The following is a 21,047-nucleotide window of genomic DNA, read 5'->3' as shown; positions in this document are numbered from 1 at the left end:
GAGAGAAGTTTCATGTGCAGAGTTTTACTAATCCTGATTTTTTTTTTTTTAAGAAGAAAAATGTGTTGCTCTTTAAGGAAAAGGCCTAGCAACACAAGTGCTCTATAAGTTAGCGAAAATGAACAAAAAAGAACATCCTGGGAAGAATTCTAGTGATCCATACAGAAGGGCTCACCTTCAGGAATGCACAGAAAAGCCCCTTTTTTCAACAGTAAAAAAAAATCATAGTTGAAAACCAAAGTTTCTAAAACGTGTTAAGGAAAGACAGCTTCATTTACTGCTGTAATCTTAAGTTATCACTTTGTTTTCTCTACTCATGATCATGAAAACCAGTGCTTTTTAAAAAAGCTACAGGATCAAATGTAGAATAAACGGTTAACATTTGAGGTAAAGTTGCAAACTTTTGAAAAAATAGAAATTTAAATCTCTGGTAATTTGAAGTACTGAGTGACATTACTATGTTACCTGCGCTTGAAGCCAAGATATGAGTGTCTCCCTAATTAGCTGTTGTTGAACAGCAGTTAGTTCGGAATATCTGTTCAAAATAAAGAAGAAAAATAATAGTGGGTATATTTGGTGTCTGTGGTTTTAAAAACTAATAGTCTCTTACATGCCTGAAAGGCAAAATGTACTCATAATTCTCTAAGGTTACTCTAATAATGCTTAATCACTGATTTAAAGGAAAGATGCTGGGGTATGCTGAAAAATTAAATAAAGAAAGATGGGGGTATTGGGAGAGCCATGGTAACCACACCTGAGGGGAGAGATACTATATTGTCCAATCCTAGATCCTTACAACAAGGATGTAAAACAAGAAAATAAAAAATAAATAACTTGAAAAGCTATGGGTGGGAGTGGCAGGTGTATCAATCTTGATCTAAGTTTGATTGGCAGTTCAGTTCATTTTGAATCAAAACGGAAGCTACAGTTTTCCAAATGGAAATATGTCTGCCTGGTTACAGAATCAATCAATAGGCAAACTAAGGGTTCTCTGAGCAGTGATTTATTGTTTTTGTTCTATTAAAGCAGGGTCCCGCATATAAGTGCCCATTATGCCACTCAATAAGACGTCAAGTACAAAAACTGGGTTGGCATTGCTAGATCTTCTGATTTTTCCAGAGGAGCTGGAAACCTATTATCATTTGTGAAATGGCTAGATTTTTATATGTAACTAATGAGCTCAATTTAAAAGCACTTTGGGATAAAAAAAAAAACAAAACACCTCATCAATAAACTATAAGTGACATTTACTATCAATTTACAACTTGTTATAGTTTCCCCAAAGAGGGAAAAATTGTTAATTTAATTAAAATTTAGAGAGGCCTCTTTCCACAACTTGTAGTCAAAACAGTATAAAGTCTTACTTGTATTTAACTTGATGTTCTAGTACTTGAAAGCAGAAAAATTTTATGTGATCATCACTAAAAAAGAAAAAAAAGGAAAATTGGGTAAGCAGAATATAAATCTGGGAAAACAAATCATAGGCAAATTATTATTATTTTTTTTAATAAAGGCATGTTTTATTTATTTATTTGTTTGTACATGCATTGGGTACAGTCAGAAGTGCGGGAGGGTGAGAGAATTCACCAGAGCCAGAGCGGGGAGCAGAGCAGGCAGAAGGACCGAGGTACACTGCTGAGGGGAGCAGCGGGCGGCAGGAGAGGTCTGCACGCCATGTGGGACTCTCCTCCAGTGGCCGGGGAGCAGCTGGGGATCGAACTGGCGCCGCAGAGGCCGCGGGCAGCTTCGCAACCCAGCGCTCAACCGCTGCGCCACCAGGGAGGCCCGCAAATTATTAATAAATAACAAAACTAAAAAGTTTCTCAAAGTAGACCATACCTTGCTTTCTACTTATTGATCTCATTTACTACATTCACATCCACATGTTAAAAAAGTGAGAACTTTAAATATTACACAATATTATATATTTTCCCACTGAATCTGACAAGCAGTATAACCAAATTAAGGTTTACCTTGAGCACAGTGTTTTGCAAACACATGGCATCATCCCTAAATTCTAAATGTTAGGATTCCTGAACAACCACTACACTTGACGACAGACAGGTTAGGTATAAAACGACCAGTGGCAGAATAGCAGAGATTGAGTCAAATCAGAGATAGTCCTTAAAGTCGTATTTCAGATTCAACCCTCAATAGTTCCATTGCAGCCAAATCCAAAAGAGGCAGCAGGGTGACGTGGCTTAGCAGTCTAGCCGCAATTAGAAAATTAATTTACAAATACATTATATTGTCCTTATAAAACAAGGACAAATAACCAATTATCTACTTTCAATTGTTCCTACAAAATCTGACAAAGCTCCTCTGGGAACTGTCTGTTCATCCAAGATGGTGTGGGTCAGGCTTAGTAATGGAACAATTTATATAAACATACATAAAATCAACTCTTCAATCCAGGATGGAGAAGCTTTTTTATTTTAGATTACACGAATTAACCAAACAAAATAATTTCACACATAAGACAGAACTTCATCTTTTTAAAGTACTTTTTTAAAGTATTTTTTAAAATTAGGTTTAACTAGCATTCTAAGACCTTAGGGTTTCTATTGTTATCATGGATGACACTGAATTCTTAATTATGCAAGACAGATTTTGCAGTCAAAAAGCGAACAGGAAGCCTTTAATTAAAAGCCAGTGCTAGGGTTTTTACTCGTAAGGTATATAATCAAAGATTAAGTTTGTAAGACATAAGATACTGAGAAACTGTCACTGCACTGGAGCTATGAAGGACAGCGGCTGAGCTGCAGCAGGGAACGCCTACAGCCACCACTGACCTCCACCTACTTCTATTCTCAACCGGCTAGTTGTCTGCTGCCACCTTGTCAAATTGGCATCCCCAAGCCTCACTATGCCCATTGTACTTTTTCATAATTTAGTAACTTAAGTACTATATAAACTAGTGAAATGAGTATCACGAAAGGCCCTAGTTTTGTAAATATTAAGTTGAATGCTTCAGAGATACTTCATAGAAAGTCACACTGCAGGGAGAAATAACCTGTACATAAGTGATATGGGTTAGATGACATGGACAGGCAAGACAAATAACTAGAAAGTATAGGAATCTGCACCTGCTCCTGAAACTCTGGGCCAGAGCGTCAAAGTAGTATCACAGAAGGTAGGGTCATAGTTGTGAGCATAGAATGAAGTGGATGCTAGTGGCATATACATAAATAAAAGACCTTGTTCCAGTAGCAAAAAACTAGTAATGAAATGTTTACATACTTTAAAAGTGAAAATTAAGATAAATAATTTATAATTATCTCCTTCACCAACTTTTAAGAATATCAACTACCAATTCCCATTATAACAACCTAAGGAAGTTTTTACTGTGTGACATTCCATTCCGTGTGGCATAAAGCATAAGGCCAAAAGCAGTTTTACTGAAAAGTCAGTCCTGGAATGGTAAAATTAGTCACTATTTTCTCACTTCTAACTGAATGGTTTTCTAAAATACAAATCATAAAATGTTTTTATGAAAACATTTTCCAAATACAGGTAAATTTAACAGTCTTGTCAAATTCACAGAAGTTTAAAATCGGTTAAGAGGCACAGATTCCGCTTTAGTTACCTGTACGTCCTCTGGGCTAGGGCTTCAGCACACACCTGCCAGGCGTCTGGGGAAATCTTCAGCTGCTCAAAATAGGCCACGGCCTGTTAAGATTGCAAAGCAGAAAGTACATTTGGAATAGTCAACCTTGATGTCTTGCCAAAGCTAAATATTCTGGGAGTAGCGAACCAATAACAAATCAGTGAAGCAGGAGAAAAATAGCTAAAACACTCTACTCGGTGTCTTTTGATTATTCATAGAAAAAAGGTTAAGTTGGAGACAAATTCCCTTCGTTAGATACTAAAAACCTGTTTCCTAATAGCAAAGGAGACAACAAAAAATGCCCCCTCCCCACACCTCATTAGCAGAATTGAGAGAAAACACACACAAGCACTGGGCTAAGTGTCATGTGCTATGTGGGACAGCTAGAAAGTGACATATTAAGGGCGTTTTTCCGAGTTGGCAACAAATACACTACGTAGAGGTGGGTGTACAAGACGAGACCTACTCTGCACATCACCTGATCCATTGTCACACAGAAAATAAGAGTATTTCAGTTCTTCAGCTCTATCATGTGCGTCTCCTAAGAAAATGAGGAAAAAACTAGAGCACAACCCATGGTCTGAATTTTGGGTGATATTAATACGATATGAATATTCAAATATGAATATTGAAAAGGTCAACGCTCTACAAAAGGTTTCTCATCCCTCTGCTCACGAGCTCAAGGCCGTGCAGTGTGAGGGCGCGCTCGCAGGGGCGCAGCACCACGTGAACACGCGCGCTACCCAACGGACGTCAGCGACGGGCGCAGATCTCACACCGCGGTGGCAAAGAGTAAGTAATCCCACAACTTGTGAAAGACTCTCGAGCAGCCAAGAAAACTACACAGAAACAAGAAACATCTGCTAGATGATGTTAAAGCAACTATGTACTGACACAAACTTTGAAATAAGAAATAACAAGGATTAAAGGAATAGATTTTAAGACTGTGGTTTGTGCCCCCCCAGTCTTGATTAGCTATTTTAAAAAATGAAATAGAACATCTCAGTGCCTTTCACTTAGCAAGGATGACTTATTTTATGTACCTGGCTTTAGCTGTGTACGTACATATGCATCTATACATTGGATCCAGATGTAAAGTTCTTTTTCCTTAGGGTGAGAGCTTAAAAAAGCAGCAGCAAAAAGACCACCATTATGTAGGTGATAGTTTCTTATCTCCACGCAACCGCATGAAGGAATGGGTTTGCATGTGGTCTCAAGAGCTGCCCCCACCCACAGAGGAGCAAGTACACGAAAGTGAGCAGATGAACATAACCGAACACTATCTTAAGTATAAATGACAGCAGCTATCTTTAGAAATTAGGAATACAGGAATCCAAGCAGCTGAAAAATAACCCAGTGGAGGTGTTGTCTAGCGATGTCCCAAGGAACCCAGGGCGTCCTTCAGGAGTGCTCGGGGGCGAGGGCAGGCCGGGGTAGACAAGGGAACCTGCAGGCATCTATTTCACCACCAAACGGAATTAAACTCCCAGTACTCGTGCGCCAACATCAGGACGATTAGAATTCCTTAAGGTTCCTTCCTTTTCATCCTTATTAATCATTCATCATTTTAGTTCAATGGGCTATCAAACTAAGCCTGAACCCCAGTGCTTAACTTATGCGTATCACTGAGAGAACCCATTCTTACTGATGGAAAACAACTTCTGTGCTAAAACCACTCAGATCGCATAGGTTTAACTTTTCTGAAAAGGAAAATCATGCACATTAAAAAAAAAAATCCGTCAGATGATGAAAGTTAATAGAAAAATAAGACTTCAAAAAATAAAACATAAAAGTAACCGAGACGGCTATCTGATTACAGAACAATCAACTTTCAATGTCGTTTGTATCCTAACTGCTTTGATAGGAGTCTCGTAATTAGACATTTAAATCACAATTTTCATTAATTCCTTCTTCCTGAGGGCTGGCAGCGGCATGCGCATGATACTACTATCTGAAGAATTACTGGATTTTTCCCCCTATTACTACCTAAAAGCAGAACAAAAACTGCTGTAGTATTTAGTAAGATTGTTAACCTCATTTATTAAAAAGAGCCCATGCTATAAGATGCAAAAAGAAAACGCCTCTCCTTCCACTTAACTCTTTACTTCAAGATGTCCATGTCTTTAAAAATTTAATTATAGGCTTGTTCTTTAGATTCTTCTTTTATTATTCTGCCATGACATGATGAGAGGTGTATACATTATGTTTAACTTTTTATATTTATCCCAAATATCCTGGTACCTCATAATGGATTCCTCGTCATGTAATCATTTTACATAATCTAAGACATGGCCTATCATAAATGCTTATTTAAATGTCTGTTGGGACTAAATAGCCAGGATTTTGAATGGCAGTGTCATGAGGGCTAAACAACTTGTTTAGACCAAGTCAAGCCATGGGAAAAGAAAATATGCTGATCTGCTACTATTAAAAGACCCTCGAACAATTGTCAGCCTTACAGCTTTCAAATAATTAGAAATAAACAGAACAGAAAGTATATCACAGCACTCACTTTCTGTATTCAGAACATATGCAAACACCTCATTTGTTTGTCTCGACTCATTTCTTCCCAAACTCAACAGGTATCACTAGGTATTTCTACTCCAGCTCTCTAAGGCCAATCTGTGGCACTTACTTTAAAAAAATGATTAAGCCGCTTTCACTTACCCTTTGCCTGAAGTCTGAATCAGCATTTGGATTTAGCCCTAAAAGAGCCTGCTCATCCATCCCTGCTGCTATTCTTGGGGTCTCCTGGTGACAGTCCACGTGCCCTCTGATCCCACCGAGGAATCCACAGACATCTGCACACACACAAAACTGACTGAAAACAGTACTTGATAAACAAAACAGATGCTTATCCAGAATGTTTTAACAGGTGGAAAACATGACATAAGTGTCAAAGGCTCCTTTTAACCACCCAGGGTACAGCTAAAGGAGTGAGTCTCAGAAGAACGGTCCACTAACTGCTCCACTCGTGTAATTTCTGAAAACCCAAAGAATGCCATTAAGGGTCTCAAATTTTCTAATTCTTCAGTATCAGCAATTTATACAGAAATTCTTTCCTACTTAAGTAGTAGATGTACTCATCATCTCTAGTATTTAAAAGTGCAATTGCACAACTTTTTAAGTAAAAAAAAGAACAGATCCAGAAAACCTTATTAAATATGATTATCAATCTCACAAACCTTTTGAAAAAATTGGAAGGGCTAACTAGTTACCTCAGAGTTCATACTCTTACTGGCATGTCTACCCAGTCTTTCAAAAGAAGTCAAGTGAAAAAGGAAACAGTAAAAAGTATCATTTGGCTTTTGAACAGTGGATTAGCTCTTACAGATTTCTGCTCTTGCCCGCAAATTCTAGATATATATTCCAAAAAAAGTCTTTAACAGTCCGTGGCTACAAAAATCGACGAATAATTCTGACTGCTCTTATTTAAGAATTTTTTCTCTGCAAAGCAGTGCACTCTTTCACAGCATAGGATCTAATGTTCTCAAATCAACTTCATAAGCTACAAAATGCAAATTAATTTAGGAAAGAACGTGCATGTGTTTGTGGAAACAAGGACCAAACTTCCAATGACCGTCACTGTCACTCCCCACCGGCCAGGGTGGGCAGCGCACCCTGGACCTGCCCCCGGAGGAGGCGGCGGGCGCGGCTCCCTGAAGGAAAGGTCGGAGCCTGAGGGCTGCGGGAGGTGGGGGGGGCCCGAGCACGGGCTCCAGAGTGGGGCTCGGCCGGCCGCGAGGACCCCGCCACCAAGGGCTGCTCTGTCTCCCGGGCGACCTGGATGCGCGGGGCGGGCAGCGCCGCGGCGGGGAGGCCCAGCCCCGGCAAGTCCTGCCAGGGGTCCCTCCCGGGGAGCTCAGACCAGCACCCCCGGGCTCGGGCACCCCCTCCCCGGGCCTGTCCCCTCCATGGGCCGGACCCCCGTCCTCCAGCTCCGCCGCGAGGGCGCTCCCCCGAGCAGGCGTCCCGGCCCCCAGTGGGCGCTGGGGGGCCGGGGGCCCCTGGGCTGGGGGGCTGGGCGTGCGGTCAAGCCGGACGCACGGCCACGCGGGGGGCGAGGGCCCGTGGGGCGGGGAGGGGCCCGCGGGCGTGCAGGGCGCAGGGGGCGCCGGACTCCCGGCTGGGGAGCCGCGGGGGGGTCCCCGCCTTCCGGACTCCTCTCGCGGGCGGGCGCTCCCCACGGAGGGGCGCGCAGGGCGGGGCCGCCCTCCCCGGGGACCCCGGCCTCGCGCCCGCGGGGGGCGCCGAGGGCTGGGGCGGCCCGCGGCGCGCAGCTGTCCCCGGCGGGCGCTCCCCCGGGCGCCCCGAGGCCGCTCCCGCGGGGTGCGCGCGGACACGCGGCCCCCGAGCGCCCCGAAGCTCGGGCCCGGCGCCCCCCGGCCCCGGGGCCCGCTCCCGGGCCCGCCCCGCCGGGCCGCAGCCGCCCGCACGCGGACTCAGGCGCCGCCGCCCGCAGCCTCGTGGCGGCGCGGGTCACGGACGACCCCCGCGACGCGCCCCGGCCCCGGCCCGGCCCCGGCCCCGGCCCGGCCCCGGCCAGTCACCTTCCGTCACTCCATGGCGCGCCCGCCGCACCCCGGGCCCTCGGCCGGCAGCGCCGCGCGGGCAGGCGGCCTCGACCCGTGGCGGGCGCCGCGCTGACGCCGGGACGGAGCTGCGGCCGCGCGCCTCACGCCGCGTCCCCGGCCTGCTCTGCGCGGCGGGCGGGGGCGGGGGCGGGCGCGGGGGCGGGCGCGGGCGGGGCCCGGGACGCGGCGCGAGGCCGGCGGCCGCCCGCTGAGTCAGGCCGGGCGCGCTCCCCGAGTCGGCGCCGCGCGGGCCGCGCCGGAGCCTGCGTGGAGCGCCGCACAGCCGCCCCGCGCCCGCGGACTCCAAGTCCCGGCGTGCAGCGCGCGGGCGGCGTCCGGGCCGGCGCGCACGCGCCGCGGGGAGGGGGCCGCCGGGGTCGCGGGGCATGCTGGGATCGGGGTCCGGCCCGAAAGCGTCCCGGCGGCGGGGCCCGGGCGGCGTCTGCGCGTTCCGTGGGGCTGCCCGACGGCCCCCGGGCCCCGCGGCGCTCACCGCCGCGCTGGGCTGCGCCTTCACGCGCTCCCGTTCCGCGCTCGTGGAAGGAGGCCCGCGCGAGGCGGCCGGCCCGGCCCGGCAGGGCGGCGTGGTCCGTGCTGCCGCCCGTCCGTCTGAACGGTCGGGCTGCGCTCCCGGGGCGGCCGTCGCCGCGGTCCCCGCGTGGGCGCCGGGCTCGCCCCGGGCACAGCCGCACCCCGGGCCCGGGAGGCCGCGTGGGGCACGAGCAGCCCGAGGCCGCGGCTTGGCCTCCCGCCGCGTGCGGGGCGCCGCCTGCCAGCGTGACGTGTCCCGAATCACTTTTGCTCACGTTTGTAATCGTCCCACTTAGCAAACCGGGGCCTCCCTGGGGGCGCGGGGGTTCAGCGCCGCGCCGTGACGCTGTGGCGGCCTCCGCAGCGCGAGGCGATCCCCGGCCAGGGAGCTGCCCACGGGCGCGGCGGACCCTCCCGCCTCCTGCTCCCCTCAGCGTGTGTGTCCGCGGCTCCGCCTGCTCTGCTCCCCGCTCTGTCTTGGGACGCCCTCGCCCCCCCCGCGCCTCCGGCCTGCACCCCAGTTCCTGTGTGCTTAAATAAATCTTAAAAAAAAAAAAAATCGAACCAGGCTTCCTGTTCCAATTCAGCGTCTGCTCGGAGTCCGGCCTGGAGCTCCAGCTCAGGAATCAACTCCGCCAATCCACCTCAGACCCCGAAGCCTGACTCCTGTTCAGAGCGGTGTGTGTCACCAGGGACAGTCCAGAGCCAGGACTAATCTGGCCCGAGTGGCTTCGAAGTCTAATATTTTCATATACTCCAGTGCCTCTTCCTAAGGGAATGTTAAAATTCAATTATTGTAACTTTCCATTTGACCCTTTCGCTTGCAAATTCATTTTGTGACTCTTCATATGCTAAATGCCACAGGAAGCTTACCTGCAGCTCATCTCATCCTGCAGCACTGGCCCTTTATGGTAGTTCAGATACTGAGGATTGTAAAAATCTCTTGATTTTGTAAATTCATTATTTCAGAACAAATAAGAAAAGACTTGGTGGAGTCCAGCTGAAGAGGACCTCACAGGGAGATTAAATTGAACCACTTGATATTCTGGCTCCCCTGTCCATGAAGGGCGGGGCAGTTCCTTACCTCAGACTAATACAAAATGCCAGTCATCAAAATGGCGAGAAATAACAGTCATTGTTTTAAATTAAAGCATGTGTGCTTGCACATGGCAGTGCTTTTACTCATAATTGCCAACATTTTTAAGCATTTATATGTGCCAGGAATAGTTCGTTTTCATTTTCATACATTAATCTTCACAACAACTCTGAGGGAGGTTCTCTCATCTCCCCATTTTACAGATGAGGCTGAGGTGCATAAAAGGTAGCAGAGCTGGGCTTCCACCCCATGGTCTGACTTCAGAGTCTGTTCTTAACCAGTTTCTCGGATCAAGGTCCACTGAGGACGATGACTCTGTGGGACTATAGTACTAAGTTAGTACTTACTAATATGGCAGGTCCTTTTGTTTCTCTCCCATACCTCCCTTCTCTTTCAGATGCCAGAGTATTCGAAAAAATTATGATAGATAACATTTGTATATTTCACTGTTTACAAAATGCCTTCATATACCTTTTCTAGTTCTTATCCTTACAGGCATGGAAGAGGTATCATTTTAAATTCGTAGACAAGGAAACCAAGTGGACCTATTTTAAGCAACTAATCCTAAGTTACGCGGTTAGTAAATGTCAGGGTAGAACCCTAGACTTGAGTCTAATTTCCCATCTCAGTATACCATGTTTTCTGCCTATAATTTTTTGTTTTCTTCACATGTCTTCCCTGAGTTGCATTTTTTGGTTTAAAGATTTATTTATTTATGCATATAAAACTGGGGTATAGAGGATTCACTGGGGGTGAGAGGATTCACCAGAGACAGAGGGGGAACAGAACAGGCAGACTGATGAAATCCACTGCTGAGGGGAGCAGTGGGGAGACCAGAGAGGTCTGCTGCGCCCTGTGGGTAGCTCTCTGGTGGTGATTGAACTGGTGCTGCAGTGGCTGGCGATAGCTTGATAGCGTTGTCTTTAACCCCTGCGCCACCAGGGAGGCCCTATTTTAAATGTTTCTGTTTTGTATTTATTTGTGTGGTTGCCTTATCTATTTAGATGGTCAGTTCTAGCCGAGTGATTGTCTTAACCTGACTCTCTTTATAGATGATAATTTCTCAGTAAATATTTGTGAAATGTATTGGATTGATTGGATAATTGTGAACTGGCAACCACTAAGTTCTGTGTCATATTTTCTTCCTGGGCTTCACCTGCGTGCTCTTAGACCTAATCATTGTCACTTTTTGACAGAGAAAGAAATTGGAAAACAGGTCAGATGAGTTGTCTTCTTTTGGTCCGAGTCCAATCCCTGGTTCCTCTGCAAGGAAGTGGGAAGGAAGCAGGAAACCTGGGGTGGAGCAGAGCCCTGGGCTCTGTTCAGTAAAAGACTTTTTTTTTTTAAACCCAGAGCATTTACTCGTTGCTTAGGCTTCTTTATGAGTTTCCTTCAGACATGAACTGCGCCCCACTTGTGGTAGATATGTAATTGGTGGGTATCCATTGCTAACCAAGTAGAAACACTAAGATTCCTAAGTCAGAAAACTTTAAAGATTTGGGTTCTCTTTACCTACTACAGAAATAAAGTTAAAACGTCTAAGATGGCACCCGACGGAGAGCAGCGTTCTCTGTGGCGTTACTGGTCTGTGTACTCAGAAGAATCCTACTCGCCAGGCAGGAAGGATGAACTCACACCCTTGGCGGCAACAGGGATGGAGCTGGGAGATTTGATACTAAGGGAAATAAGTCAGAAGGTAAACGCTAAATATCGGGTGGTTTCACTTCCGTGTGGAAAACAGAAAAACCAAACACGGTCAGACAAAGACAAACCTTGAAAGCTGACGACAGACATGAGCGGCGTCCCTGGGAGGGGGTGGGAACGGGAGATGGGGCGGGCACAGCGAGGTGCTCTGGTGGCTGGAGGGCGACGGCGACCACACCTGAAGGAAGAAATCATCTAGTGTTCAAAAATTAAATAAAAGTAGGGCCTCCCTGGGGGCGCAGGGGTTAAGCACCGCACTCTGAAGCAATCCACGGCCTCTGCAGCACGAGTTCGATCCCCGCCAGGGAGCTACCCACAGGGCGCGGCAGACCCCTCCTGTCTCCCCCTGCTCCCCTCAGCAGTGGATTTCAGTCAGTCTGCCTGTTCTGTTCCCTGCTCTGTCCCTGGGGAATCCTCTCAGCCCCCCCCGCATCTCTTGGCCTGCCGCATCTCTTGGCCTGCACCCCAGCTCTTGTATGCATACATAAATAAATCTTTAAAAAATTAAATAAAAGTAAATTTTATAAAAGTATTTAACAGTACTTTGTATATGGGCAACAGAATGACCGTATTTGTACCAGGAAATCACTGTTCAATTTATTTTTTGAAACACTTACATAGTATTATGTCTCTTTCGTCTGTTCCAAATACTCGAGAAACATTTCTTCATAACAATTCTTGAAGTTGGTGCTACTATCCTCATTTCACAGGTGAAGAAATTGAGCTACTGTGAAGTAAAAAAATTTGCCCAGGGTCCTTCAGCCCCTGCACGAGAGTGCTGGAGTTGGTGATCTCGCTGTACAGTCCTATGCTTACTCCTGCTGTCCTTTCGGACACTACCTGAATGACCATCCCTAGACCCGAGGCTACTCTGTTCTTTCTGTGGAAGGCATTTCTGGTGGAGGAGCGTGCCTTCGAGGATTAGTTCCAGGTAATTTTCCATTCTTTTTTTTCAGATTTATTTTTGTGTATTTATGCACACAAGAGCTGGGGTGCAGGCCAGAGATGGGGAGTGGGGAGAGGATTCACCAGAGACAGAGTGGGGAGCAGAGCAGGCAGATCTACTGAAGGCCACTGCTGAGGGGAGCAGCGGGGAGACAGGAGGGGTCTGCTGCGCCCCGTGGGTAGCTCCCTGGTCGGGGATCGAACCCCTGCCGCAGACAGCCTCAGTGTTGAGAATTAACTCCTTGGCCACCAGGGGGGCCCAATGTTCCTTTCTTTTTGATAGTTTATCAAGAAACATCTATTAAGTGCTTGATTGAACAGAACCTGTTACACGCGTTTCTTGAGCTGGGGTGGGCGAGGAAGCCGGGAGCGAGGACTCACCCGGGTGCACGCGCGCTGCGCGTCCAGATCGAGTCTGGAAAAGACCAGGGACTGCAACTACTCCACGTCGAGGGCGCTTTCAGGCTTTGCAATTCATTGCATTTGATTTTCACCGAACTCTGAAGAAAGCGGGACACGCAGCACCGTAGCTTCACTTCACGGAGGAAGAAACTGAGGCCCAAGAAGACGGAGCTTCTGAAAATCCCGGTGGGGACCCCAGGGCTAGGCCTGAGCGGCTCGCTGGCCTCCACGCGGGGCGGCCTCTGCACCAGCCGCTCCCTGCAGTCCGGGCCGGGCCGGGCCTGGCCGCAGCGCGGAGCTCTGAGGCCCGGGACCCGCGATTCCTTTTCTCGGCGCCACAAGGTCACGGCTCAGCAGGGCTGGGTTGGCCGCCAGCCGGGCTGCAGGCCCTTCCCAGGAGCCGCTCTCGCCCTGAGGCCGCCTCCCGCGCGGGCCTGGGTGGAGGGAGGCCCAGGAGGTCCTCCTGCTCGCTGAGTCCAGGGGTGCGTGTGGAGAGGACGCCCGCGGCTCGGAGGGGGCCTCTCCCCCTCGGGGGCGCCCGTTCCTCCCCACGTGCTGTCGTCTGGGCTCAGCAGCGGCCGTCACAGGGAGGCCCCGGCCTGGAGCGCGGGCAGCGCCCGGGGACTCGCCTCTGAGCCAGTGATGACGCGTCAGGCGTTTGATCAGGTTCGAGGACAGCTTTAATTGCCAGGTAATTTGTTTTTATTATTTTTTAATCCTTGTCCTCATCCACCTCTTTACTTTTTTAATATTAAATTTTAAAATCTTTTACAGCATCGTGCGTCTTGCACGGTGCGCGGGGCGGGCACTCTGGGGGGACGCCCGGGGGACACGGTTCTCCAACACGCCGGCCTTGGAGACCCTCGGCGGGCGGCCCCCCCCCCCCCCCGCGCCTCCCCAGCGCCGCCCACGCGCTCCCTCCCCGGGACCCACCGGCGCCCCGACGGCTCCCGCGCGCTGCGGGGTGTGCGGCGCTGCGGGTGTGCGGCGGCACCGGGGACACCCGCGAGGGGGGGGGGGGGGGGGGGCCGCCGGCCCTCAGGGGAGCACGTCCGGGTGCGCGCGGCTGCGGGGCGGACCCGACGGCGGCGGGTGTGGACCCCGCGGAGCGCGCCGAGCCCGGGGTGCTGCGTCTTGGGGCGCGCACAGCTGGTCAGCGCGGGGCCGCGGGGCTCACACGGGTGACCCGCTGCCCCCCCAGGCGTCCCGCGGCGGCCACCCCCGGCGGCGCGGGCAGGAGGGACGTCGTGGGGGGGTTCCCCGGCCCCACGCCCGGCGCGCCCACGGCCAGGAGTCCGCGTGGGGCCGGGAGGGTCCGGCTCCCAGGCCCGAGGTTAAGTGAAAGCCCCGGCCCCGGGGGGCTCCGCGCGGCCTCCCGTCCCCGCCGGGGTGGCCGCGCCCCAAGAGCCGCGCGGGGGTGGGTGGGCCCAGCCGCGCCCCCGAGGCCCGGCGCGCGGGGATGGGAGTCCCCCCTTCACCTCGCACCCGCGTCCCCGCCGGGCCGGGGCGGCCCCTCCCCCGGGTGTCCGAGGGGCTCCGTCGGCCCGTCCAGGGCGCGGGCGCGGGCGGGCTCTGCGGGGGCGCCGGACGGGCCGCCCGGCCCGCTGGAAAGGAGGCGCCACAAACTCCCCCAGCGCCCGGCGCGGCGCCCCCAAGCTCCGCCGCTCGGCCGAGGGCGGGGTGCGGGGCGGCGCAGCCGCTGGGGGGGGCGGGGCGGGGTGGGGTCCCGCCGGGCCGGGCGCCGGGTCCCCGGGGCGCGCGGGGAGGGGACGTGGACGGGGGGGGGGCGGGCGCGTGGACGGGAACGAGGACGGGGCGGGGCGGGGCGGGGCGGGGCGGGGCCGGGAGGGGCGGGCACGGGGCCGGGGCGGGGCCGGGGCCGGGGCCGGGGCGGCCGGGCGCGGGCTCCTCGCCCCGCTCCGCGCGCCCATGGCGGGCCCCGCGCGCCCCGGCCGTCGGCTGGACGCGTTCCTGCGGCGGCGCCTGGCGCCCGCGGCCTACGAGCGGGTGCGCGCCTGCGAGCTGTGCGTGGTGGGCGGCGGCGCGGGCGGGCGCGCCCTGCGGCACGTGGTGCTCAGCGACCGGCGGCTCTACCTGGCCGAGCACCCGCCCCGCCGGCTCCGGCGCGTCGCGGCGCTGCGGGACGTCGCGGCCATCGAGCTGGTGAGGCGCGGGGCGGGGGCGCGGGGGCGGGGGGCGGGGGGCGCGGGCGGACCGTCCCGTCGGGGGCGCGGTCGGCCGGGGCCAGAGCCGGACCCGCGAGATCCGACCCCCGGGGGGGGGGCGGGGGGCGGGGGCGCTCGGCCTCTCCGGACCCGCCATCCCGCGCCCCGGCCCCGGGTCCCTCGGCCCCTGGACGGTCCCCCGGCAGGAGCATCGCGGGGGGCGCGGCCTCCCCGGCCAGCGCAGGTGGCGGCCACGGCCCCCCTCGCCTGGCGGCCTGGGGCGTGTCCCTCCCCGCGGGCCTGGGGCTTCTTCCCCGCCCGAGCCTCCGCCCCCAGGAGAGACGTGTGGGCCCCAGACACAGGACACCCCGCGAGCGGGAATAACACTGACCGGGCTCGGGGATCCTCCTACCGCCTGCAAGCACCTACGTGCTTTTTGTTTTTTTAAAAATATTTCTGCACACCAGAGCTGGGGTGCGGGGCTGAGAGGACTCCCCAGAGACAGAGCGGGGCGCAGAACGGGCAGATCTACCGAAACCCACCGCTGAGGGCGCAGCGGGGAGGCAGGCGAGGTCCGCCGCGCCGTGTGGGTAGCCCCCAGGCCGCCCGGATGGACGCGCGCTGCAGAGGCCGCGCACAGCTTCCCGGCGCTGCCCCCAGCCTGCCGGCCGCGGGGAGGCCCCACCCGTTTGCTTTTTCAAAAGTAGACGTTGGAGTGAGACGCCGGCCCGCACGGCTGCGTTCCTGGGCTGGAAGGTGAAGGTTTACGTTTCTGACCAAATGTTTTTTAAAAATTAAATGCTCAGCTTTTCTTGGCGTCTGCGGTGTACACACTCGCTCTTGAACACAAAGCAATGGTTTTAGGGTTCTGTTACTGCCCCCCTGAGTGACACAGGACACGTACCCAGTCATTGTTATGTATCTTTCTCGTCGAGCTGCTTGAGGTCCAGAAAGCCCCCGAGGATGCGGGGCCCAGCCTGCGGGCCTGTGCGATGGGCAGCGTCTCTGCGGGCCTGGGCGAGTCTGGATCTCAGCGTCGCCGCTGGACTGAATGTCCGTCTTGAACAATCTCCCTAAAGTTGCGGTGGGCAGACTGTGACCCCCAAAGATACCCCCAGAATCTGCGAATGTTTGTTGCATGGCAAAGGAAAATTAAGGTCGCTGAGCAGTTGCTTGAAAGGGGGAGATCATTTTGGGCTCTCAGAGCGGATCCAGTCTGGGGACAAACCCTCAGGCAGGAAAGGGAGGCGAGCGGGACCGGCCAGGGGTGGAGGGCAGCCCCTGGGCCGGGAAGACGCCCACACAGGCTTTCCCCGGGCTCCAGAGGGACCACAGTTCTGTCCACACCTGGACTCTAGCCCAGGGGTCCCACTTTGAACTTCGGACCCCCCAGAACTGTAGGAGAATAAATTAGCGTCGCTTGTGGGGCGTGCGGTGCTGTGGCAGCTTTTAGGAAAAGAACACGGAAGTGTTTCCTGCCCTGGCGCTGTCAGCCGGGAACCTTCAGAAACCGCTTCAGCGAGCAATGAATGTAGCCACGCCAGGCGCAGACGCCTCCCGAGTTAACGACTGAACGTCTCTGGGGTCAGGACAGCCGAGCGGCTCGTCACCCACAGGCCGTGTGACAAAGAGGCGCCACAGGCCGCTCGCCCCACTCCCAGCTAACAGCCGCGGGGGCTGGACCACCGTCCTCCTGTCCCGCTCTCCCGGACCTCACGCCGCCGTGTGGAGACTCTTCCTCCTCTTGGAGTTACGTCCCACGTGGCCACCCTCACCCCGTCACTTCAGTTACGTTATTTCTGTGTCGAGCGACTGTTTTTTAGACCCGGCTCCTCCCTGAACGATCAACCATTTAATCTCCTGGTCGGCTAGGGCGTTGTCCTTTCTCGGTGGCCAACGCTCCAGACGCCCTTCTGTCCTCACAGGCTTTCTCCTTTACGGGCAAGTTCGTCTTTCTGTTGTTTAACTCGCAGTTACTTCCCGTTCCCGCTCCGCCTTTGCTGCTACGGACTCGCGGCCATGAAGACCCTCGGGGGCAGAGGCCCTGCTGGCTTCATGTGCCCCATGGTGCAACACGGCACAGTTCATTTTAGGAAAAAATGTGCAAATATACAGATAAAATTCTCCGCCCTGAGCAAGGGGAGCGGGGGAGCTGCGGGGGCAGGGGCCGCGGAACCGAAGGTCCGGCCAGAAGACAGGCTACAGCTTGGGTGGGTCCAAGGAAGATCCCCCTCCGGTGCAGCAGGCGTTTCAAAGTGTGTAATGAATGAAAAAACAGTCCAGTGGGCCAGCACATTCTCGTTGACTTCTTACTTTTCCCATAAACACGTTAAATCTTTTTAAATAACAGCCGCTGCGCACCTACTACGTGCCAGGCACTGTTCTGAGTACCTTGTGTATGTTAAACTATCTCAACTCAAAACCTGCTGCTTTTGTCTTTGAGCTTGTTATGCAGATATTTTAGGGTTTAAAGTACGCTGCGTTGGGCTCTCTGGTGGCGCAAGGGGTTAAGCACCGCACTATGAAGCAATCTGCAGCCTCTCTAGCACGAGTTCCATCCCCGGCCAGGGAGCTACCCACACGGCTCAGCAGACCTCGCCTGTCTCCTGCTGCTCCCCTCAGCAGTGGGTTTCAGCAGATCCACCTGTTCCGCTCCCCACTCTGTCTCTGGGGAATCCTCTCACCCCAGCACCTCTGGCCAGTACCCCAGTTCTTGTGTGCACAAATAAATCTTTAAAAAAAATACCCTGTGTTGCCCCAGGCCAGCAGGGTCCCTACGAGGGGTCTATTCCGACCGCCGAGCACCTGCAGGCAGTGAGTGACAGACTGAAAACCATGCCCGCCCCCGTGAGGAGGCGCTGGCTTCGGGTGTCTGATGTCCCCACCCGGCCTCCCAGGGTCCCCGCACTCCGAGTGTCTGTGCGGCTCAGCCGCGGCCTCAGCCCCCACTAGGAGTGGCCAGCGACTGTCAGCTGGAGGAAGAATGAACGTTTGGATGCCCGGGGCCATCACAGAGCTGACCTCTCAGAGGGGAGCCTCGCTTGCTCACTGTCAGCGCGGAGGGGCTCGAGATGGGTGGGTCACGCAGCCCGCGGGGGCGCTGCCGCGGGACAGTCTCACGGGTCTGCTGAGTCCTGGGCGCGCCGAGGCTTCCCTGCTGGCCTGAAACGGCCCCTGCGTTGGCCGCCGCCTCGTGCACTTCGTGAGGTAGCGAGACCTTCTCTGAGCGCGTCTTCTCGCGCCTTTTTTCTCTTTTGATTCATTCATGACGTTTCACAGCTCCCCTTGCGGAGGCAGCAGGTCAGCCATTTTGATGACTTCTTCATCGTTGGTTGGCACGCAAGTTTGGATGCTGCGTTGAAGTCCTGAGAAACCCCAGCAGGGACGGCACCAGAAAAGAGCACTCCCTTCCCTCCCGAGCGCCCTGCCGCCATCAGAGGCCCTCGGCAGGCGGCTGAGCGGAGGCTCCGACCCAGCCCTGCATCCCCGATGCGCTTACGGCCCCTTCGGTCACTCATTACATCAAAGGCCCGCTGGGTGTGAGCGCCGGCCCAGCTTCTCGCCAGACGTTTTCCATGGATTGTCTCATTTCATCCCGCCACCTTTGAAAGGAAGGCGACATGATTTTTCTTTCACAGATGAGAAAACGGAGGCAGGAACGGGTACATAAATACCCGCCGAAGATCAGGCACTAAGAAAACACGAGCGGGAATGCAGCGTCGGGTCTTGACCTCACAGGCCGACGCCCTGTCACCACACGCACGTAGCAACGCCTGGCGTGCTGCACATTCACGGTGCCGCCGTAGCGTTTTTAGGTTTTGCAGTAGGGACAACACAGTTGCCAGGGGATGCCGCTGACCTGGTGCCTGCACGTTGGTGGTCAGAGAGGAGGGGGTGAAATTATAAAGAAAAACCTTTCACGACACCCTCTCCCTGCGCAGGAGCACCGTCCTTCCTGCTGCTGCCGGCCGTCCGGGCCGGGTCACACTTTTCCCTGGGCCGCGTCTCGAAGGCCCCCCCGTCAGTCCTCGAGGCAGTGACTTTCCAAGCCTGACACTAAAATAGTCCAGGGTGTTTCCAGAAGGATGACGGGGCAGTGCCCAGTTCTCCAAACGGCTAATTCCTTTTGGAATACGTGGATGGATCCCTCATGCCAGCCATTTTCACATCATCCAAAAATAGCCCATCTATGGAGTTAGACTTCCTCAGGGACTGGCGCTCTAAAGCCCAGGCAGAGTATAATGGAAAAAACCACCTGGTGAAGCTTGCAGCGAGTTTTTAATTATGGCAGTGGAATAATTTGCCAAGTGCTAAATGTAAAAATAGCTTCTACTTATGTATGGTGTGACGCAGGGACGCACTGATGTGGTGTAACTTGAGTGAAATCCATTCAGGGTCCGCGCGCACATACCGTAGCCGCTCAGCAGAGCCCACCTTCCGCGCTTGTCATTGGTCCTCCTTCAGATTCCCTGGGAAGTAACCTTGGAACAGGTAATTCCTTCAGTTGTAATTCAAGTAAATTAATTTACTGTTCGCTTTCCTTCCTCTGTTGGAAACTGTAGAGTGAGAGCTTGCCGTGCAAAGCAGCAGCTGAATTCTGAAAAGTCCAGAAGTTCAAAGATGCCTCACAATTTAGCTTTTTTTGGGGGTGGGGGCTTTACCTCGACCAGCTCATGGCGCACTAAGCAGACGGAACCCCAAGCTGTGTCCAGCACGTAGTGTCTGTGTCCAGTCTTCCCCTTTCCTCCGCGCGTGTGTCCTTGTCTCTACACGGTGGCCTTGACTGATTCTCTGTGCACTCCCCATGGGCGCGGGTGGCGGGAGACATGGCCCGGGGATTCTAGAGCATCACTTGCCTCTGCATTTCCTCCTTCATGTTCTACTCGAGAATCCACTTTAACGCGAGCTTGACAAAACCAAGTTTTGCCTCCTTGTTTGGCATCACTTCTCCATCAGAGAAGCTGCCTCCTTTGTATGCTAAATAAACAGAAAGACAATTTCCCCCAGGTATGTGGAGTAGGCCAGGCGGTGAAGGAAGGGAACAGAGCAACTGTGATGATGATCCCCCAAACCCGTGTTTTCTAAGTAGGAGGAGTTGACATCATGACAGCTGGGCGTCCCCGTACCCTCATTAGTGCTTCACTTAGAATTTTCTTGAACAGGGGAGGCAATTAATTGGATGAGTGGATGTTTGTGCCGAGGTACTTTGCTGTATCTCTAGCCCAAGCTCCAGTACCTTTTCATCTTTACTGTGTATTTCTAGACGGGGATTGCGAGCATTTTGTTGAGCAATTTTACACCCACCAGCACTAGAAGTCTTGCTCTGCAGTTTCTTGTGAAGTCTTTGGCTTTTGGTATCAGGCTAATACAGAAGTCGCCCCTTCCTCGTGCACTGTTGGAGAGAGGCTGTGAAGAATTAGTGAGAATTCTTTAAATCTGTTCCAGATTCTCAGGGGAGGCATCGAGTGCTGTGACTGTCTTTGTGGAAAGTGTTGTGATTATTAGGCCAGTCTCATATCTACTTACATTGCTTGTTACAGGTCTAGTCATAATTTCTGTTTATTGAGTCAGTTTTCGTAGTTTTTGTCTTTTTAGGAATTTTTCCATTTTATCCAAGCAATTTAAGTTGTTGATAATCCCTTATTCATAATGTCCCATATAGTCCTTCTTACTTCTGTGGGGTTGGTGATCATGTCCCGTCTGTCATTCCTGATGTTAGCACTTGAGTCTTCTCTCTTTTTCTTGTTAAAGGCCTGTCAATGATGTTGATCTTTTCCAAGAGTCATATTTTGGTTTTGTTAATTTTCTTTATTATTTTCTACTTACTAGCTCATTAGTTTCTGCTCTGATCCTTGTGAGGCTCTTGAAATCCCCATGGGGTTGTAGGAGGAGTCAGCGAGCTAACGCCTACAAAGTACTGAAAAGAATATGTAACCAGTGTAATGACATTGAACTTTATAATTTTCTATGCAACACTGTTGGAACATTTGATTTCTTCCTTTTCCTTGTCTTCATAATGCAGA

The 21,047-nt window shown here is 52.8% G+C and overlaps 2 protein-coding genes across 2 annotated transcripts in view; one reads left to right on the top strand and one right to left on the bottom strand.

Moving 5' to 3' along the window:
• Window positions 1-8,214, bottom strand: part of XPOT (exportin for tRNA) — a 28,186-nt gene extending 19,972 nt beyond the window's left edge. The window contains exons 1-5 of the mRNA XM_037515111.2: window positions 8,158-8,214; window positions 6,275-6,408; window positions 3,587-3,669; window positions 1,365-1,421; window positions 466-535 (exon numbers count right to left, since the gene is read on the bottom strand). Of these exons, the coding sequence (XP_037371008.1) occupies window positions 466-535; window positions 1,365-1,421; window positions 3,587-3,669; window positions 6,275-6,334 (270 nt within the window). The 5' untranslated portion in view covers window positions 6,335-6,408; window positions 8,158-8,214. The remainder of the gene's footprint in view (window positions 1-465; window positions 536-1,364; window positions 1,422-3,586; window positions 3,670-6,274; window positions 6,409-8,157) is intronic.
• Window positions 8,215-14,788: 6,574 nt separating this feature from the next.
• The window catches only part of CUNH12orf56 (chromosome unknown C12orf56 homolog), a 38,532-nt gene continuing 32,273 nt past the window's right edge, over window positions 14,789-21,047 (top strand). Inside the window, 1 exon segment of the mRNA XM_054696795.1 lies at window positions 14,789-15,022. Within this exon segment, the coding sequence (XP_054552770.1) occupies window positions 14,789-15,022 (234 nt within the window).

The sequence above is a fragment of the Talpa occidentalis genome, unplaced genomic scaffold, assembly GCF_014898055.3.
Source record: "Talpa occidentalis isolate TD23 unplaced genomic scaffold, MPIMG_talOcc4v2.1 talOcc4.16, whole genome shotgun sequence".
NCBI lineage: Eukaryota > Metazoa > Chordata > Mammalia > Eulipotyphla > Talpidae > Talpa > Talpa occidentalis.
Note: the sequence above shows the minus strand (reverse complement) of the source record. Positions and strands in the feature narration are given on the sequence as shown.